Source organism: Pan paniscus, chromosome 17, assembly GCF_029289425.2.
Source record: "Pan paniscus chromosome 17, NHGRI_mPanPan1-v2.0_pri, whole genome shotgun sequence".
NCBI lineage: Eukaryota > Metazoa > Chordata > Mammalia > Primates > Hominidae > Pan > Pan paniscus.
This window is the reverse complement of record NC_073266.2, coordinates 66,155,922-66,177,251: the sequence shown is the minus strand read 5'-3', so window position 1 is coordinate 66,177,251 and position 21,330 is coordinate 66,155,922. Positions and strand designations below refer to the sequence as shown.

At 48.2% G+C, this 21,330-nt stretch overlaps 1 protein-coding gene across 7 annotated transcripts in view; it reads right to left on the bottom strand.

The window, feature by feature from the left end:
* Positions 1 to 21,330, bottom strand: part of CTIF (cap binding complex dependent translation initiation factor) — a 328,591-nt gene that overhangs the window by 222,467 nt on the left and 84,794 nt on the right. For 4 of the 7 annotated variants that reach the window (XM_008952543.6, XM_034943646.3, XM_008952544.5 and 1 more), the window contains 2 exons: positions 20,061 to 20,108; positions 8,629 to 8,700 (listed from right to left, as the gene is read on the bottom strand). The exons of 1 other annotated variant lie outside the window; for it this stretch is intronic. In XM_008952543.6, coding sequence (XP_008950791.3) covers positions 8,629 to 8,700; positions 20,061 to 20,108 — 120 coding nt within the window. The remainder of the gene's footprint in view (positions 1 to 8,628; positions 8,701 to 20,060; positions 20,109 to 21,330) is intronic. 2 more of the 7 variants (XM_003827202.5, XM_034943647.3) reach the window with 1 other exon arrangement.

Genomic DNA, 21,330 nt, shown 5'->3' with positions numbered 1-21,330 from the left:
TTTTTATTGGGATTTTTTTTTTTTTTTTTGCCTGTGTCCATTAGCATTTCCTAGTGCCAAGTATGGGACACATGAGGCAAAAAGAAAACAAGCTCCTCACTGTGTCATTCCTCAGGTCCTGGGCACCCTAGCAGGTCTGCCTTCTTCCCTCCACCTCTCCGAGTCTTCTTATGTTCATTTTATACAGAATGTCTTGGGGTTTTAGTTGTATTTAGCAGGAGAAATATAGATAAGAACATCTATTGCATTTTCCAGAAGCAGAAGTTTAGGTCTATATTTTCAACAAGACATTTTGATGGCCTTACATCTAGTTCACGTCCTCATTTTATAGAGCAGAAACTGAGGCTGCAGTGAGATAATGTATCTTATCCACGATCCAATAGTAAGTTTGGATCCAATAGTAAGTTGGAAGCACAGCCCAGGCTGAAAGCACATCTCCTAAACCCAGGTGCAATGCTGCTTCCACAGCATCATGGCGGCTCCCACTTTGCCTGTATGTCTCACCTCTCCTGCTACAATGCAAGGCCCTATGCAGACACCAGCCTACTCCTCCCCATATTCACATGCTGCCATCTCCTCCAGAATAGCTTATTTCCCTAAGCAGATTCCAGCTTCCCTGAGTGCAGAGACCAGGCCATGTGGCTCAGAATGTATACAGCAAGCACCCAATGCATGGCTGCTGATGGTTCTCCCTATAGGAGCTAGTTGTCAGCATTGTTTAGTAAGTGTGGCATCCTGTTCCTCCAAGTGAGCTGGAGCCAGAAGGCACTTTGAGGATAAGGACAGATGGCATTTTCTGAAAGATAGACATACACGCTGGTGAGCACAGAGGTTGTGCCATGTTTGTTTCTGGGAGGAATGTTAAGGGGAATCACAGCGCACACTTCTAGTGCTCCTGGGCATGTGATCCAGGCCCGAAGGACCACTGTGTCATGTCCCAGACATCTTCTCACTGCAGCTTGAGCATCTGTTCTCTCCACTCTACCCTCCATGCAAACAGCCACCATGGCTATGTTCCTCACCATCCCAGTGCCCAGTGCCCAACCTGGAGAACAGCAGCCCTCAGTGATGACTGGCTGATTGGAGCCGATCAATAGGTGAAAGAACAAATAAATAAACAAAGGAATGACCCAACCACAGCAAAGGCAATTCCTCATGCAGGAAAGAGGATATTTAGCTTAAAAAGACTTGCCATGCTCGGCTGCTGAGGAAAGTAAGTAGGCAAAAGACACAACCAAAAGAGTTAAATAAAAACCGTCAGCTGGAGCAATGAGAAGGGGGCTTGCGGCTGAATCAAAGGAAGAACTTTTTTATTAATGGAGCTGCCTAACAATATGCTGAGATGCCTTCTGAAGCAGTGAGCTCCCTGTTGCTGGAAATGCTCCCTGCTACTGGAAATCAACCTTTGCTAACATGGTGGGGAGTTGGATCAGGTGACCTCTGAGCTTCCTGCCATCTGAGAGCCCATGATGTTTCAGAATTCACTGGAGGCCTTAAACTCCAGTGCATGGGAGTTTGTTGGGGCTCAGAAAACAATATCCCAAAATGAAGGCCTCAGCAGCAGCCTCAGAAGCAAAAGTCTTTCTCTGACTTTCTGCCCCCCTGCCTGTCAGTCTCTCTCTCCCCTGAAGCTAGCCATAGAAGTTAGACTCCCTCTTCCCCACCACGAGAAACCACAGCCTCTTTCTCCCAAAGCCAGCCATGAAACCTAAAGATAGAGCTCTAATTCTCCCTCTGCCTTTCTTTTTAAAAACTGGCCATAAATAAATTATCTGATCTGCTTTGTTTGATTATAGGTCATGACACCCCCATTCCAGAAAGGGTCCTGCCCCAACTCAGAAGGAAGGAATGCTGCACAGAGAGGCCAGGGAGAGTCTAGACAGACAGGCCTTGCTGTGTTTCCCCATTTTGTCTATTAGCATTATTAGATCATGCCCTTTTGGTCCAATCCCATTTCTACAACTGTCCATACTTTGTTGAACTTAACCATAAAAATAGATAATTTTCCCTGTATCTTTGGGTCTTCATTCTGCAGCCTCCCATGTATACATGTTAAATAAATGTGTATGCCTTTTCTCTTATTAATCTGCCTTTTACAAGTTGATTTTTCAGCAAATCTTCAGAGAGCTAAGGGTTACCCTAGGCCCCCACAAGTTTAATCCTTGAGTTCCATCAAGGATTTGAGGTGGTGAAGAAGAAGAGGGAAAGAAAAGTTCAGCCCCAGCCTCCGGGAAGCTTCTACTAGAGATAGGGCATGTGACAGTCATTCTAGCCAGTCACCAAATAGTTCTGGTTCCCCTCATTCCAGGCACAGAGTAGTGTTGTACTTCTTAATGTGCTTATGGTTGGATGAGGCCACATGACCCGTTCTGGGTAACAAGCTCAGAGTGGAAGTGACAAGTGTTGTATCTAGGCTGGAGCACTGAACTGCCAATGCATGATCCTCCAGAGCTCCTTTTACTCTGTCATGTCAACTGGTTAAAATGGAACTGCTCTACCAAGCTGTGCCCTGGTTGTTTAACGTTACTAAGATTTGGATTGTTTGGTTGTTGGTTGTTTAATGTTAATGTTACTGAGATTTGGGGTTGTTTGTTACTGCAGCATTACCTAGGCTATCCTGACTGATACAGGGGAACAGACTTTGCCTGTATGGAACACCAGAGAAAGATACAAGAAAAAAGTTCAAGGCACACAACAGGGGCTGGGTTGGACAGAGGTTCCAACATCTGAGCCCACACACAGACCCCTCTGCATTCACCATTCTCAGCCCCCCACTTGAGTAACACCCAATATGATCCATCTCCTCTAGCTGTGCTGCCTCCTAACTATTACTCTAACATCCCAACACTGTGCCCTACTCAACCTTTACTAACATCATGTCTTCTCTCTTCATCTTCTTCTCTCTTCCCTTCCATCTAGTCAAACATCCTACCCATTCCCAAAGGCATAGGTCAGGCCTCATGTCCTGCAAGACACCTCCCTACCCACAGAGACCAACTGAACCACTCTTTGGAATCACCACAGTTCTTGTGGCCAGGATGACATCTCTTTGGGGATCTTACGTGTATGTTGTCATCTTGTTCTCTGTAAACTAGTTTTTACCCTACAAACTGGCAGTGATCCAGAAGCTCCCACTCAGACGCATCTGCTGGGCTCACAGCAGGGGCTCAATAAATACGAACTAAACAGAGAGCAGCACTATGAACATATACCTGGTATTTCTTACGTATCCAAGGAAGTGCTAAAAAATGTAGGCACTTTTACTAAGATATCATTTGCACTAATTATTTTTTAAATTAGCACAGAACCAAATCCTATAATTACTGAAGGGTAGCAAGTTGACTTGCAGAAAACTCCTTCCATCTTTTTCTGGGGCCAGAGGTAATTAGTGTATTTGAGGGTCTCCTCCACCTACCATCTGTTATCCCCTGGGTCGGAGTCAATGTTGGTGCCCATATAGCTGGCCTGAAGGTTGGCAAAGGTATCAGGGGATGGGGAACAGTAGAGAAATTAGGAAGACCCAGACCTGCTGTGGCAGTGATTTGGATCCAGTTGGGTGTTTCATGGAGTTACAGAATGCAAACAGAGATTTCTGGAGAGACTCTAAGGAGTCTGTGTAGTTGTTTTTCTGAATAGGTGCTTGGAGCCAGTGTCACTCCTGGGTCAACATCTGGTTCTCCTGGCCCTTGGGACAAGGCTCTTTGACTCTCTTTATGCTTCTGTTTGCTACAGGGCATCAGGATGAAACAAGAGAGTGCCCTTCACTTATTCCAGGGAATGTTGGGATCATAGGCCCTCAGTCAAAACTCAAAGTCATCATTTGTGACACACCCCCATCTTTCCCAGGGCTTCATGTGAACCTGCCTGATAGGCAGTCGTGCTCATCAGGTTCCTAGCAAAGATTTCATCACCTTGCTTAACAGCCAACACAGTGGGCCAACAAGTCCTTCCGTCAAGGGAAGTCCTTCCCAAGTCTAATCAGAGGCTGTGCTGTTGTGGTGCATATTAATTTCCTGTTCTTGGCACACCTGTGCAGATGGAAAACAGCTGCTCACTCCTGACCCCATACAACATTTCCCATGCATTTGGTTTCTTTCCTGAATTCTAAATCCCATGCCAACACCTTGAAAAGCTTTCTGAATGTACTGCTACTGCAGTCTCTAATTTCAACAATCCCTATACATTTCCCCCATTACAATGAAAAGCTGGAAACGTCTGACGTCCTAACTAAATGACTAGGTGATGGGTGAGTCTTTTGGGAAGAGGATGCCAGGATGTCAGGCAATCCCAAATACAGCTGTATCCCAGTTGCCGGCAGCTGGTCGGCCTCTTCTGAACTATCTGTAGCCCTTTTTATGCTCTACACTCTCTGGGCTCTCTTCCTCCTCTCTCGTGGGACCCAATCTCTTCTAGGTTGCCCCCACTTTCTGCCTCTGAAAGGGTTCAGAAAAAGCAAGGTTTTCTTTTTGACATTAGCTAAAATAACAAACAGGATGACGCTGGAAGCCTGCTGGGGATGAATCAATCATCCCAGTGTATGACTAATCTGCAAATGGGGCCACATCTGGGCCCTGGGCCCTGGTGCAGGGCATGTTCCGTGACCCACCACCCAGAGGTTGCTTGGCAGAATGCAGGACCTCTGCATCTTCCTGCCAACTCTACTTTCCTGGACATGTGCAGCCAACGTGGGCAGTCAAGAGGAGCACCAGAGCAGCCAGCCACCGCATCTCCATGTCGCCTCAGTTTCTCCCTGAAACTAATTGTCCCCACGGGTAAAAATGGGTTAGCAGTGTTCTCCCATCATCCTCATGGCCCCAGAAAGCTCATCAAAGTCGGTGTGGCAGGAGGAAAAGGGCCCATTAGGGAATGACTGCACGGACTGAGCCTGGGCCAACTCAGTGCAGTCTCAGGCATCACTATTGAGTGCCTACTGAGTACAAGGCCCTAGGCCAGAAGTGGTTGAGGAAGTAGAGCCCGCCCTGACTCCCGTCTTAGGGTTGACCAGCTGGCTGAGACACAGGCAGGTGTGCGTGGAACAGCTTGGCAACAGCATGAGTCGGTGTGAGGGTGTCTGCCTGGGTGCGTGGGTGCAGCAAGGAGCCAGCCGGGGTGCTCATGGGTGGTGTCCCCGAGAGCTGGTCCTGTGCTCTTGCCTCTGGTGGGCCAGGCTGAAGGGAGCCTTGAAGGATGAAGGGAACAGCAGCATCCCATCAGAGTGGCACTCAGCAAAGGTACCCTTCAGTGGGCAGCTGCCTGGGTCCTCCTCCATCAGAGAGCCCCTGCATGACAGGGGTGACAAGGACACTGCCACAGGCCAGCTACATGGGGCTTTCCTTGGGGTGCCGTCACTCAAAGGAAGCCGCCCAGCTTTGATCCCTCCAGTAGGGGGCAACAGGAGATGGCTGCCTCGTGGTCAGAAATCAGAGGTTCCCGGGAAGGAAACCCAGGTGGGTGTCCCCACGGGCAGATGCATGGACGTGGGTATGAGCCACCATGGGCCACGTGGCCAAGGGCAACACTCTAGAGAGGGTAGAGCAGTGAGAAGCAAGGAGCCGGCCCCCACACTGTTGGGCTACCACACCAGCCCCAAACGCCCATCCAGGATGGTGGCAAGAGAAAAATAAAGGTTCCTCTTGTTTATGCCACCCTGTTGTTTGTACCTAATAAATTCAGTCCCTGATGTCTAAAAATAAAGCCTGTCATCACTGAACCAAGGTGCTGCCAACCACAGGAGACCTTGTGTAAATTCAGGCCCACAGATGCTCCTGCCTCCCCCTGCAGCACCCAGGTCTGAACCTTGGCCATCCATCCAGGAGGTGCAACTCCCCCTCACCTCCTCTGTGCACCTGCCCAGGTTTCTGAACTCAAGGCTGCCCCCTGGGCCCCATCTCATGCCATGCAGGTGCATTTTTTTACACCTGTGTCTTGTCCTTCCCACTTAGCAGTGATGCCCTTGAAGGCAGGTCCCTGGCTTCAAGCCCACTGGGAGCTTAGCACCAGGCCCCTGCAAACACTCCTGGTTGACAAATCTCTAAGAAATCGCTCCTGAAAGACCCTCTCCAACCTTCAGAGGTTTCCGTGGCTGTAAGCAACTTCACACAGCACAGGTGGTGCATCCCACGCCAGACTCAGGCAAACCCAGCATTCTGACTGAGCCTTCCCTTCTGTCCCAGCCGGCTCTCCAGGCATGGACATCGCAGACTCTGCACCCAAGACCAACACAGCACCAGGCACACATGGCTGTGGCAGGGGGTGTCCCTCAGTGGCCCAGCCCCCCTTCCACTTCTCGGAAGTAGACGTCTCTCCCTCTTCCCTCTGAGATGGTCAGTCGGCCACCGCAGGTCAGGGGTGATGGGAATGCCAGTGCCCCTAAGGCCTGTAGGAGGTCCCTCCCACAAAATCTTGCCTCTGGGCATGTCAGGTGATTAGTGGGGTTCTATGCAGAGACCCTGTCCTCCACCCTCCTTGGGTTCCTCCCCCATAATGAACCTATGTCTCAGTTCCACCTGTCAAGAAAGGATTTAATATGAGCTTTTCACAACTTCACTTTCAAGTTGAGTTATATTTCATTTTGTCAAACACTGCGTACCCCAAGTCAACTGCTCAGCTGCTTCTTGAAGGTGGGATTGGGGTGAGCTGCTCCTTGCGGTGTCAGGGTGCCTGGAGCAGGGACAAGCCCATACCTAACCCCACTCCACAAGCCCCCAGCCCTGCTCCATGGGCCCATATTATCTGGCGAACCCCTACATGACCTCCTGCAGGTGGGGAAGGCAGACCCGAGAGGACAGCTGGGTGTGGGAGGTGAGGCAGATGAGGGGAGAAAGGGGGCAGAACACTTCCTGGCCCCCTGGAGACCCTATCAGGAGTGATGTGGTGAAGGGGACCATTGGGGAAAGGCAGCAGACAAGCACCCAAAAAGATGGTAAAGGGGAGAGGAAAAAGGACTCTTCACTGGAACATTCCAGAACCAGACACCTGCTGACCAAATAGCAGAGAGCTCTCAGTGACAAACCTCTTATTTCCCATCCAAGAGCTTCAAGCACTTCCTGAAAGCCTGTCTCTGGTGCTTGAGTCCCCAAATCCAAGTTCACCATTGCTGCTGAAGAGTGAGGGGAATCTCCTTTTAGGAGACCCCAGAATAACTGGCAGGAGCTAGAGACAGTGCCCCTGAGGAGCAGGGCCTAGACCAAAGGCTAGGGGGTCAGGGAGCATAACATGGGGTCCCAGGCAGGGAGGCAGAAGAGACAGAGGCACCCCCTAGAAGGCCACCTCCTGCAGTTGGGCAAGGTAGCAGTGCCGTATGGGAAGGAGGGCAGACAAGTGGCACCTCCGTGGGACTCAGTTTCCTCATCTGCAAATGGCACGGAGATGTTACAAGGACCCTCAGAGGCCGTCGAGGCTCCTTCTGGGTTTTATGGGAGGAAGCTGAGACCCGAGAAGGAAGAGTTTGCCACCAAGTTTGCGGCAGAACAAAAACGAGACTCCAGGTCTCCCATCACCCCCCACCCCCGGGGCTCTTATTATGGCTTCCTTCTTAAGAAACAATTGGACGTACAAGCACATCTTGTCACGTGAAAGAACCATCCTGGGCAGCCGTCCCTCCACACCATGGGGCAGCCACGCCCTACAGCCTAAGAAAGATCTAGAACCAAGGCCACTGACCAGCTTCTCTCGGGACAGAATAGAGGAGCTGGGTGAATCTGCCAGGAGACCGAAGCTGAACATGATTAAGTGGACTGAAGCTGAACATGAGCAAGTAGGCCCAGGGCAACCCATGACTGCAGCGGCTCTGAAACCAGGCATGGCCCCTCCAGGAGCCTGCAGGGGCTCCCTCCGCTTTCCAGACAGGCATAGTCTGAGGCTGGACTCGGGATGGGGACACATGTTTTTTTCAGCCTCTAATCCCTCAGGCTCCTGCAGGCAGGGATGAGGTATCAGTGAGAACAGCTGGACCACCATAGGGTGTGGTGGAGGGCCAGGGGGTCACCAGGGCAGCTCTCAAAGAGCAGCAGCTGCCTCCCTTCCCTCCCAGCCATGCAACCCACCCACAGGCCTCTCAGGACCTCACGGCAAGCAGCAGGGAGAAAGGTGGCAGGCTCTGGCGGGGTCCCAGGACTGTTGGTTGGCTGGGGGGATGGACAGGTCTCTGACAGCTCCCCCACAGGCTGCCCCTCCCAGGCCTTCTGCAGATCTGGAGCAGAAGTGATATCCAAAGCACCCACCAGCATCAAAATGCCGAGTCCCATTGTTTGTGGGGCTACAATGTCGGTAGCTGAACCCTCAGTGCAGTCATTTGAGAGCCGTGTAATATTCCACTGTAAGGATGGATCCCAAGGCACCTCTCCATTCCCCTCAGTGAACATCTGGGCTGCTTCCAGTTATGTGTTAATATATAGAACGCAGCCACTAAAAAGAAATCTCATCAATCGATGAGTTTGGGGGAGTGGGAGCTTCCCTGTGGGCAGGGAGTTGGGGAGGGCTTTCCAGGGGACAGATGCCCCCTCCCCTCTCCCACCTCTCTGCACTCTCCATGTCACCACCCCTCAGGAGCCACTGTGGGCCGGCCCAGGAACCCAGGCAGACAAGACATAGGACACCCCCAGACAGAGCGCAGAGCTGGTTCCCTACCTGCTGTGGGGGAGCTCGCCCTCGGGAGAAGGAACAGCTGCTGTCCAGCGGTTCGCTGCAGTCCGCTGTCCACTGCAGAGCAGAAAGGAGCGATCAGTGACGGCAGGACAGCCAGGCCCATGCTCACTCTGCCAGGCTGCAGGAGTTGTGCCCTGGCCTTCCCCATTAGCATGACTGTGGAATCCTATTTGGCCATTTCAATGCAAATCTTTCTCAACCACCAGACCCAATTTGGCATCATCAAGCTCCACATCAAGATGAAGCTTTGGTGTCTGCTTGGGGGAGGCAAACTCACTTCCCTTCACCTGAGCCCAGCACAGTGACAAAGACTGGCTATATCCCAAAGTCAGCCAGATATGACAAAACTTATTCTGAGTTTGGTACAACCAGCACCATGTTTGACTGCCTGACCTGGCTTCAGCCACACTAACCCTCTATTACATCAAGGGTGTGGCCGGAGATGGCAGTGAGGCAGGTATGTATTGGTCTTCCTAGAAGCCTAGCTCCAAAAGATGATGGGTTTGGCACCAGGAAAGAGCCCAACCTGGCTATTAGAAGCATGGCTCAGACAAGCCCTGCCACTCACATCCCCTGAGAACTCAGAGGGCTGCTGTGTCCCAAAGTGTGGTCTGACAACCATCTGCATGAGAGTCCCCAGAGTCTGCAACATGGAGGTCCCTGGGCCCCAGCCTTTACCCACTGAATTAGACTCTGTAAGGCCAGGGCCAGAGGATCAGCATTTTGACGAGCTCCCCAAGGGATGCATTGGGAGTCTGGGAGCCACAGAAATCCATGTGATCTCTCAGGCTTCATTCTGTCATCTATAAAATGAGGAGAGCCATGCTGGGTGACTGGCTGGGAGGCTGGGATGAAAGACCTTTGTGAGCTATAAAAACACTGTATAGATACAATGCAGTAGCAGTCATATAGCCCTTTCTGTCAAATGCTATCCAGGTATATGATAGTGTTTTTACTATTGTATTAAACATTAGGTAGCCTCTGGAGCTGAAGTTGTTGAATATTGACTTTAACCTACACCCTGCATGATACATAAAGAGCAGAGGAGGGCCAGGCAGCTCACGCCTGTAATCCAGCACTTTGGGAGGCCAAGACAGGAGATCACTTGAACCCAGGAGTTTGAGACCAGCCTGGGCAACATAGAGACACCTTGTCCCTACTAAAACAAAAACAAAAACTAGCCAGCTATGGTGGCATGCACCTGCTGTCCTAGCTACTTGGGAGGCTGAGGCTGGAGGATTGCTTAAGCCCAGGAATTTAAGGTTGCAGTGAGCTGTGATCATGCCAATGCACAATGCTCTTGGGTGACAGAGTGAGCCTCAAAAAAAAAGAAAAAGAAAAAAAAAAAGAGCAGAGGGAAGCCCAGTCTCTGTATGTTTGATGACATGGTCAGAGCTGTGAGTGTGTGCCAGTGCAGTCCTAGCATTCTAAAACCTTGGCTGGACATGCCCTCCTGAGCATGGCTCAAGGGTATGACCTTTGTCCAGGATGGATGTTATTCTTACAATGTTGTTGACATAGGCTGGGTAGAAGTGTACCCTAGAGCAGCACTATCCAACTGAAACAAAATGAGAGCCACATGTAGAAACCACAGGCGGAATTTTAAATTTTGTAGTAGCCAAATTTTTAAAAGAAACAGGTAAAATTAAATGAAATAATATATTGTATTTAATCTAATACATCAAAATATTATCACTTTAACAGGTAATCAATAGAAAAGTTGTTAATGAGATATTTTACATTCTTCTTTCCATTCCGTGTTAGAAATCCACTTAGAGCACACCTCAGTTTGGATGAGTCACATTTCAAGAGCCACGCGTGGCCTGTGGCTACCATAAGGGTCAGTGCAGCCCTAGAGAAGTGGCAACGGTGTCAGAGGCGCTCCTTGCCCATCCCCACTATACTGCAGAGGGGCTGACCCCTGCGGACCACAATTCCCAGGCTCCCACGTCAGCTGGCTTCTGGCTGGGCTTGGCCAATGGGAGACAGGAAGAGGGCATTTCTCCCATCTCTCTATGCCTCAGGCAGCATTACCAGCAGTGCCTAGGTCTCCTTCTTGGCTCCAACCTCACCAGACAGGCTTCTATGCATGACCGGGAACCCTGGACTCTGGCAACACCTTCTTTCTTTGAGCCTCAGGTCAAGAGTTGGTACTAGCTACCTGAGGTTGCCATTTTCTGGGCTGTGGAGCTTCTCAGGTAGGAGTAATCAATTCTTTGTATTAAATTCCCTCTGCTTGGATCATTGCAGTCTCAAAATATTTCCCCCAAGATATTTATTAATTATGGCTGGCAGTGGGGAGAGAAAAATGAGAAACCATCAGATGCCACTTTAGCCAAGTGATCAAGGTTAATATCACCAGTAACAAAACATATCTGCATCATGGACTCCCCAGTGTGGTGCATCGAGATGGGCACATCACTTCTGGGGTATTCTTGACAAAATGCACCCACTCGACATAATCATGAGAAAACATCACACCACCCAAATTAATGAGCTTTCTACAGAAGCATTGACCAGAACTCTTCAAAAGTGTCAAGGTTGTAAAAGAAAAGAGAAGACAAAATATCAGATTGGAAGGGAAAGAGGAGATGTGGCAATTACATGCAAATTTGGATCCTGGAACACGAAAAGGACGTTCGTGGAACAACTGGTGAAATCTGAATAAAGCCTCTAGTTAAGAGCATTGTACCAATGTTAATTTCCTGCTTCTGATAATGGTTCTATAGTTACGTAAGGTGTTCATATTACGGCAAGGTGAGTGACAAGTGTTTGGGAACACCCTGTTCCATTCTGCACCTTGGCTATAAGTCTAAAATAATTCCAAAACAAAAACTAATATGTATGTATTCATACATACGTAAAATACATGCATACATAACTATAAGTATATATGTACATTTATTTATTTATTTATTGAGATGGAGGCTCATTCTGTCACCCAGGCTGGAGTGCAGTGGCGCAATCTTGGTTCCCTGCAACCTCCACCTCCCAGGTTCAAGCGATTCTCTTGCCTCAGCCTCCTGAGTAGCTGGGATTACAGGTGCCCGCCACCACGCCTAACTAATTGTATTTTTAGTAGAGATGGGGTTTCACCATGTTGGCCAGGCTGGTTTCAAACTCCTGACCTCAGGTGATCCACCCACCTTGGCCTCCCACAGTGCTGGGATTACAGGCATGAGCCACCATGTCCAGTCCACATTTTTAGAATAATGTATACAGATACACATAAACATATGTATATGTATATACATATGTATGTATAATGTTTAAAGTACTGTAACTATAATCCCTCTGCTTTATATATTGGAGTAGTTTCTGCTTCCCTGGTTGGAGCCCGGCTGACAGGTGGGAGACATCCAAGGCACACAGTGCCCACTGGCTGGAGGGAACATGAGGCCATGCTTGCACTCCTCATCCCATCCTAGGTGACCTCTCAGAAAAAGCCTTCCCCCCTTCCAGGCATCCTGAACATTTTAACCCCAGCTGCGTAGTGCTGGTGTGATATTCCACAGCACGGTGACTCACGGGGGACACACCTTCTCCAGGGTCAGCACGGGCCTTGGCAGGATGGGGCCTCCTGATGGGCACGCACAGAGCAGACCCTGAGGCTTCGTGCACATCCGTATGCAACCCCACCCTCCTTGGTGAGCTTTCCAAGCTCCAACGAGACTGCTCTGCCTTGTCCAAGGCCATCCATAACTGTACATTTGCAAACCAAAAGTCACTTCCTGAGTGCCTTCTGTGTGGGGCCCTCAACAAAGAGTGTCCCCACACAGGAGAGGTCAGATGACATGTCAAATAACAGCAATGAGAAGGGGGTGGGGACGGCACGGCTGAGATGAAGAAGAGTGTGCTCTCGGCAGGGGCTGTAAGGGAGGAAAAGCAGGCAACCCAGGGTTCCCAGAGAAGAGTGAGGTGCCCAAGAGGGGCAACAGGCTCAGTAGAACGTGGCCAGCCTAGGGCAGATGGCGGCTGTCAGGCTAAAGAACTCAGAGACACTTCCTCCATATGCAGGGGTTGAAGGCTTCTGTTAGGGGAGGCTGAACTGGCCCAGGGGGGAAGTGGGGAAGGAGGGTCCCACATTGGGGTTCATTAGCAGTGGTGGTAGAGATGGAAATGAAGCAGTGGATCTCAGAGTGTGGAACAGATGAGCAGCAAGCAAAGTGGATGATCTGTGCACAAGAAAGCCAGCAAGATGGTGGAGTCCACAGAGCCTCATTCCAGAGACCCAGCAAAGCCAGAGGCGGGCACAACCCCCAGCAGGAGGAGGGACTGTGGCCCCGCGTGTGACTGTGTAAATGGGGAGGAGTGATGTGTGAATGATCACACTTAGCACAGAAAGCTCTACCCACTGGGCTTGTGGGGCTCCATCTCAAACCCCAGCCCAGCAGTAGCCCCAGGGGCAACCTGTCCAGGGCTACTGCCTGAATCCCCTCCATCAGAGACACGCTTCTTCCCTGGCCCTAAAGGCCCTCTGGTAGCCCTCCCTTCCCTATTCCAAAGTTCCTCCCCATCCCTGCTGGGATTCTGCTCTCAACACCGGCTTCTTGTGGCACAGGCACCACCACCTCCTACCTCCCGTTTGCCTTCTCTGAGACACCGCCTAGAAAATCTCCAGAAATGGACCTCCCCAGAACCTGTCCTGATCTATAAGAGATGAGTCAAGAATGAAGAAGGGTCCACCTCTCCAGACCCGCTCCTCAGTCCGGGCCAGGGCTTGAAATCCCACACATTTCCCTTTCAAGGCAAACAGGCTTACAGCTTTGAGCCTCCTGAACCTTTAAGTTCTCTTGGGGGTAAAGGTGGTGTCTTACTTGAAAAGGTCATCAAACAGAAAGGCGGGAAACGTGGGAAGTTTGTTAGATATGGGAACGATGAGCATCAAATTCACAAGAGTGGTTTAAAGGCCTCAACCACAGCTATTAAAATTTGTGTCTTAATTTAAAAACCTGGAACAAACATGACACAGGGTTAAGACTTAATAAACATGAGAGTACAGATGTTTGTTCTCCACTCAAAATAGATGTGTATTTTATTATTCTCTGTTATCAGTCCATCTTAAGTATTTCACAATAAAAAACAATGAAAATAAGCTATTTGTCTTTACATCCCAGGATGAAGAGTGTTTTATTGTTTGTTTGTCTTGTTTTTGAGACGGAGTCTCACTCTGGCCCAAGCTGGAGTGCAGTGGCACAATCTTGGCTCACTGCAACCTTTGCCTCTGGGGCTCAAGCAATTCTCCTGCCTCAGCCTCCCAAGTAGCTGAGACTACAGGCGTTCACCACCACACCCGGTTAATTTTTTTGTATTTTTAGTAGAGACAGGGTTTCACCATGTTGCCCTGGATGGTCTCAAACTCCTGAGCTCAGGTGATCCACCTGCCTTGGCCTCCCAAGTGCTAGGATTACAGGTGGGAGCCACCACACCCGGCCAGTGTTTTATGAGCAGAGATTGGGAAAGATTGGGGAGACCCCAGGGTACTGAGCATTGGAGGAGGAGGAGAGAGAAGCAAGAAGCTCAGAGTGTGGGAGGCTGGAGGTGCTAAAGCTAGACCAGGCCCCCATTTCAGTGGTGCCTAAAACTCCTCCAAGAGACCAGCCCTACCAGATATCAAAGTATCTCATAAAGCTAGAGCCAGGGCTGGGTGCGGTGGCTCATGCCTGTAATCCCAGCACTTTGGGAGGCTGAGGAGGGTGGATCACGAGGTCAGGAGATCGAGACCATCCTGGCTAACATGGTGAAACCCCATCTCTACTAAAAAATACAAAAAAATTAGCCGGGCGTGGTTGCAGGCACCTGTAGTCCCAGCTACTCGGGAGGCTGAGGCAGGAGAATGGCATGAACCCGTGAGGCAGAGCTTGCAGTAAGCAGAGATCATGCCACTGCACTCCAGCCTGGGCAACAGAGCAAGACTCCGACTCAAAATAAATAAATAAATTAAAAAAAAAAAAAAAGCTAGAGACAAACAAGCTGTTGAACCAGTACAGGAATAAAAGAGCAGATCAACTGATAAAACTGCACCCACAAGCAAATTAATGTACAAATGGGAACCTCGTATAGGTAAGGATTGTGTTTTGAATTGAGGGAGAGACTCATCAATAAATACATGGTATTGAGACAACCACCCAGCCATTGAAAAATTGACCTTAGATATCTGCCTTGCACTATTCTTGGAAAACACATTCCAAGGTGATTAAAATCTGAGATGCAAATTTTAAACTACGTCAAAATTTCAAACTTCTAAGCGACAAAAGAAATCATGAACAAATAAAGACAAGTGAGAAGCTACTTGCAACATGCACAGTCGCCCACCCCCCCCCCCCCCCCCCCCTTGAGGGATCCATTCCAAGATTCCCTAGTGGATGCCTGAAACCGTGGGTGGTAAAAAGCCCTACATCTGTTTGTGATCCTGTAACAGAGATGTCTGCTCAGTGACTCTGGGCTGGGCAGTGACGCGCAGGTAGAGGATACAGCCTGGAAACGCTGGACAAAGGGATGATTCATGTCCCGGGAGAGACAGCATGAGATTTCATCATACTGCTTGGAATGCCATACAATTTAAAATGTATAAATTGTTTATTTCTGGAATTTTTCATTTGACATTTTTGGACTGCAGTTGACCGTGGGTAACTAAAACCATGGAAAGCAAAACAGTGGATAAGGGGAGCCTGCTGTGTAGCAAAGAATTAATCACCAGACTATATGAAGACTTCTCTTAAATCTAGGCACTGTTCTAAGTCCATTGCACTTACTAACATTTACTCTTCATGGCTACTGAGGCACTCTTACCTTCTCTAATTAGCAAACATGGAGACTGAAGCACAGTGTGGTTAAGTAACTCACCCAGGAATACACAGCCAAAAAGTGGCAGAATGAGCAAAGGACAGAAATAGGGATCATTCAAAGAGCCAGGAAAAATGACTGATATTAAACACAATATGTCATCTTGGATTAGACAAAGATCACAGCCAATTTTTTTTTTTTTTTTTTGCTCTAAACAATATTACTGGGAAAATTGCTGAAAGAGCTGTAGGTTTAATCACAGCATTCTATCAATGTTCATTTCCTATACTGTATCATGTCCTTGTTCTGAGGAAATACACACTGAAGTGTCAAGGGATACAGGGGCATCATGTCTGGAACTAACTCTCAAATGATTTAGAAAGAAGTTTTACATACAATTATATGTATAAATTATATATATCATAAGATATATTTAGAGAGAGAGTGTGGGTACAAATGTAGTAAGATGTTAATCGGATATGCAAGAATTGTTTGCACTATTATTGTAATTTCTATGTATATTTGAAATTATTTCAAAATGCATGGTTATTTTAAAGGTCATCTTACCCAGGGCTTCTTAACTGAGGGTGGCGTCAGACACCCAGGGGGGATTTTGGGGGTCCACAGGCCAGGTCTTCCCCAGTGTCTGAATGCATAGGTGGTGGTGGAATGTGACCTCTGTGTGTAAAACCTGCACCAGGTGGGGGCTGCACAATGCAACCAGGGCTCTCACCAATGCCTTCATTTCCCTGAAAGGGGACTTGAGGCTGAAGGGAAATGGCTTCCTCCCAGTCTCACAGACCCCAGTCAGAATCCTGCCTGCCTGAAGACCCAACTTCTCAAAGACAGGAGTGTGTACGACATCTTCCTTTATCCTGGGCACACGGGCTTACTGACATGCGGAGGAGAACCAAGACCCTGATGTGGGACCCAAGGCTGGCTGGCAGCTCATTCTCTATCCAGTGATATTCTAGAAAAGACCTGTGCTAAGAGGGACAGGATGCTGCTGATGGCTGAGATTTGAGAGAGAGAGAGAGAGAGAGGCTTTTGCTCCCATCTTTTCAGGAACAAACAACTTTCCTGTTGTAGAGAATGCTTGCGTGATTAGGAGCTTGAGTTCTTGAAGCAGAGAGTCCTGAGTTCAGATCTCAGCTCTGCCACTTACTCTATATGACCTTGGGCAAATCGCTTCATCCCCAGGACGAAGTTTCCCCCATCTGTAATAATAATAGGTCTACCAATAGCAGAGAGGGTAAGTGGATGGCACGTGGAGACAGGCTGCCTGTTTCAAACCCCAGTCTTGCCATGTACTTGCTGTGTGGCCTCGGGAAGCTTAAGTCAACCTCTCTGTGCTTCAATTTCCTCCCTTGTAAGATGGTAATAATAACAACATCTTCAAGACTAAATGAGTTAACATGTGAGAAACAATGCAAACAGTCTCCTTTGTTACTTCCTCCTCATCTCCCCAACTTCTTAAGTCAAGGCTCAATCTTTGATCCTCTCCTGTAAACTTCCTCACCCCCTGCGCTTAAAGCAGCACCCAGCTCATTATCCTCCTCTGAACACCACCAATGTGCGTCGAACTGGTGGACCAACATCTCCTGTAAGGTGACTAATACTATCTTAAACCTTTCATGCCCAAACGGGACTCTTGACCTTTGCCCCCCAGAGCTGCTCTTCCAGGGTCTTGCATAGCTCATTTCTGCAAAGTCTATCCTATTTGCTCAGGCTAAAATCTTCAGGGTCAATCACAGTGTCAGCACTTTCCAAGCATACCTAGACTCTGAAGGCATCTCATCACCTCCAGTGACCACATGGCCCCAGTCTCCATTGCCTCTCCCCTGCAGCAAGGAGACGGCTTCCTGGTCTCTGCTTCCTCTCTTGCTGACCCCCTACCATAGCCTATTCTCTACATAGCATTCAGAGGGATCCCATTTGACTGTGTGGTATGCCCCACACCAGAGCTTTGCCCTGGCCATTCCCTCTGCCTGGATACCCTTTCCCAGGTGGCCTCACTCTCACCTCCTTCAAATCCTCACTCCCTCCCTCCCTCCCTCCCTTCCTTCCTCCCCACCCTCCCCCTCACCCTGTCTTCTTTCTTTTTCTTTCTTTCTGTTTTTTGTTTGTTTGTTTGTTTGTTTTGAGACAGGGTCTCACTCTCTTGCCCAGGCTGGAGTGAAGTGGTGTGATCTCAGCTCACTGCAACCTCTGGGTCCCGGGCTCAGGTGATCCTCCCACCTCAGCCTCCCCAGTAGCTGGGACCACAGGCATGCACCATCATGCCCAGCTAATTTTTGTATTTATAGTAGAGACTGAGTTTCACCATGTTGCCCAGGCTGGCCTCGAACTCCTGGGCTCAAGTGATCCACCTGTCTCAGATTTCTAAAGTGCTGGGATTACAGGCATGAGCCACCGTGCCCAAATCCTTACTCCTAAGTGAGCCTTCCCCACTCACTTCCTGCCTCCCTCATGCATTCATCACCTTCTAACATCCCATTTCCTTCTCCCTCTATTGTCTGTCTTTCCCTGTGAGAAACTGAGACAGAGATCATGGTTGTTCTGTTCTTGACTTTGCCCCCTGAGCCTACAAGAGAACCTGAATGAATAAATGTTAGCTTTCATTCTATTATATTTTACCACCTAGCAGAAAAAGAGCAAATTTAAATAGTTACACTTTATGCTAAAAACCACCACCAAACAATGTCTAGGAGATCATTAAAACCTACAGATCATGAAACTTACATGTATGCTAGAAGTACAACTTTGTAAAAGATGTTTAAAAAAATGATGCACAAAAATTATATTAGTTGCCATAAAATGATTTTTTTTTTCCATTTTTCACTTGCCTCTGTTTTTCCAATTGTTACTTTGAGAAAATAAAATTTTATCCTATTAAAAAATAATTGGTGGCCAGGCACAGTGGCTCACGCCTGTAATCCCAACACTTTGGGAGGCCGAGCAGGGTGGATCACCTGAGGTCAGGAGTTCAAGACAAGTCTGGCCAAAATGGTGAAACCCTGTCTTTACTAAAAATACAAAAAATTAGCCAGGCATGGTGGCGGGCACCTGTAATCACAGCTACTCGGGAGGCTGAGGCAGGAGAATCGCTTGAACCCAGGAGGCAGAGGTTGCAGTGAGTTAAGATCACACCATTGCACTCCAGCCTCGGCAACAAGAGCAAAACTTTGTCTCAAAAAAAAAAAAAAAAAAAAAAAAACGGCCAGGTGCGGTGGCTCATGACTGTAATCCCAGCACTTTGGGAGGCCAAGGCGAGTGGATCACAAGTCAGGCATTCGACACCAGCCTGGCCAACATAGTGAAACTCCGTCTCTACTAAAAATACAAAAAATTAGCCAGGCATGGTGGCACACGCCTGTAATCCCAGCTATTTGGGAGGCTGAGGCAGGAGAATCGCTTGAACCTGGGAGGCAGAGGTTGCAGTGAGCCGAGAGCACGCCATGGCAATCTAGCCCGGGCGATAGTGCGAGACTTATCTCAAAAAAAAAGAAAAAAGAAAAAAAAAAGATTGGTAATTCAATTTCATTAGAAATAAAGACAATGTGGCCAGGCGCGGTGGATCACGCCTGTAATCCCAGCACTTTAAGAGCCCGAGGCAGGTGGATCACCTGGGTCAGGAGTTCAAGACCAACCTGATCAATATGGTGAAACCCCGTCTTTACTAAAAATACAAAAATTAGACAGGTGTGGTGACATGTGCCTGTAGTCCTAGCTACTCGGGAGGCTGAGACAGGAGAGTTGCTTGAACCCGGCGGGGGGAGGTTGCAGTGAGCTGAGATCGCGCCACTACACTACAGCCTTGGTGACAGAGTGCGACTCCATCTCAAAAAAAGAAAAAAGAAAAAAGAAAGAAAAAGAAATAAGACAATGTGAATTAAAATGACAAGATGTCCCAATACACTGGTGGCAGTATGTATAATGGAAGATCTTTGGAGAGCAATTTAACAACAGCTATTAAAATTAATTTTACTTCTCAGCATCTAACTAAAGAAACACCATTATTTGTACAGAAGGAGGCATGTTCAACAGTATGTGTTGAAGTATCACATATTTCCAGGGGAAAATTTAGAAGTAACCTGAGTGCCTACAATTAAGCAAATGGTTAAATAAATCCATGCTATGGACAACTGGGCAGCCACTAAACAGAACACAGCAGATGTGCAAGCCCAGAAGAATCTCTGGGGCATGTGGGCAGGTGAAAAATGCAAGTTACTGAACAATATATCCACTGGCTATGATATATGATTTGACAATATTGTATTTCTTCAAGTCATACATATGTCAGGAAAGGCATTAAAAAAGGCAAGGAAATGAACTCACTCATCTGATGGGAGGTAGGAGTAAGGGAGCAGAATAAGGTGGTAGCACAGAAGATTTTATTGTTAATATTTGAATTCTTATGTACCATGATAATGTATGCATAAAGGACTTGTATAATTTAAAATAATTTTAGCTCGGGAGAATTTAATTATTAATATCTGAATTCTTGTGCACTACGGGAATGTATGCATAAAGTACTTGTATAATTTAGAATACATTTTTTAAGTAAGGGGAAAATATATAATAAATCCCCCATGCTGAACCACCCCGCAGTCCTCCTATAAACTCACTTCTTCTGTTAAGCCTTTCATGGGTGGTCCACCATTGAGTACTTCCTCCTGTGAGCAAAGACATCAGGAAAAATGAATTTAAGGGCAGAAGGAAATGAAGAGATGGGATTTTAGAAAAAGGGCGAGGGAACAGTGAACAGGGAAGGCAGAATGAAAGGAGAGACGTAAAGAGAAAGAGGAGAAACTTGTTAGGAAAAGCCATTGAGCTGATCTGAACACTCTCACCCTATCCTATTCATTGCCACTGCTGCACCCCTTTGTAAAGATCACTGCATTTTAGATGAAACCCAGGATTTCCAAGTGCCGGAAAGCATCAAAATAGGGCTATAGGAAGTGATCTTCACTCTCACTGGCTCTTAATTTGACCCCTTAACAAGAATTTACTGGAAACTATGCCGTCATTAAATGTATCTTCATAGGGTTCCTACATGTTATCTTTCCAAGAGACTGGATCGGGGCAGCAGGCCATGGAGGGGGAGAAAGGAGACAGCCCTGCTCCCACTGTGGCAATCAGAGTCATGCACAGGCTTATGAATACTTCAGGCCCAGGCCCCTCACCTTTGCCTGCATCTCTAGCAGTGGGGCCTGTACATCAATATTTCTCACAGCTCCCTAAGTGAGTTCATGCTCGCTCAGAGTTACATACGGCTTCCAAGCTTTCTGGTGATCCACTAGATCAGCCACGAACATCACATGTGCCAAAATTTTCCCCACTTACAACATCCTAATCTCTTCCCCAAAAGATTAGTGGTCAATGAGATTTGGAGACCTAATTTTCTTTCTACAGGAAAGAAATCTATATTAACCACCCAACACCCAATCAGTCATGGCCTGTACGGAGCAGGAAACCAGAAGTAGGTGGGGTGGGGATGGGGCTCCAGGGCCCAGCTCAGCCACCACCCAGCAGTGGGGTTTGGCCATGCTCCATCTCTGTGCCTCAGTTTCCCTCCTTTAGAATAGGGCTAAATCCCTCCTCCTCCCAAGGATAGAGTGACTGTGGGGACTTCCAATCTATTGGACAGCAGGTGCTCCTGAAACATGGGGGAGGGGTACGATGTAAAATACGGGGGAGGGGTATGATGTAAACATGAGGAGAGGTGTGATATAAAATATGGGGGAGGGGTGTGTGTCAAGCATGGGGAGGGGTGTGGTGTCAAGCATGGGGAGGGGTGTGATGTCAAACATGGGGAGGGGTGTGGTGTTAAACATGGCATCCAGAAAATGTTGGCAAACTTAAAACACACATTGTCTTGGTTATTCATCTAAGAGA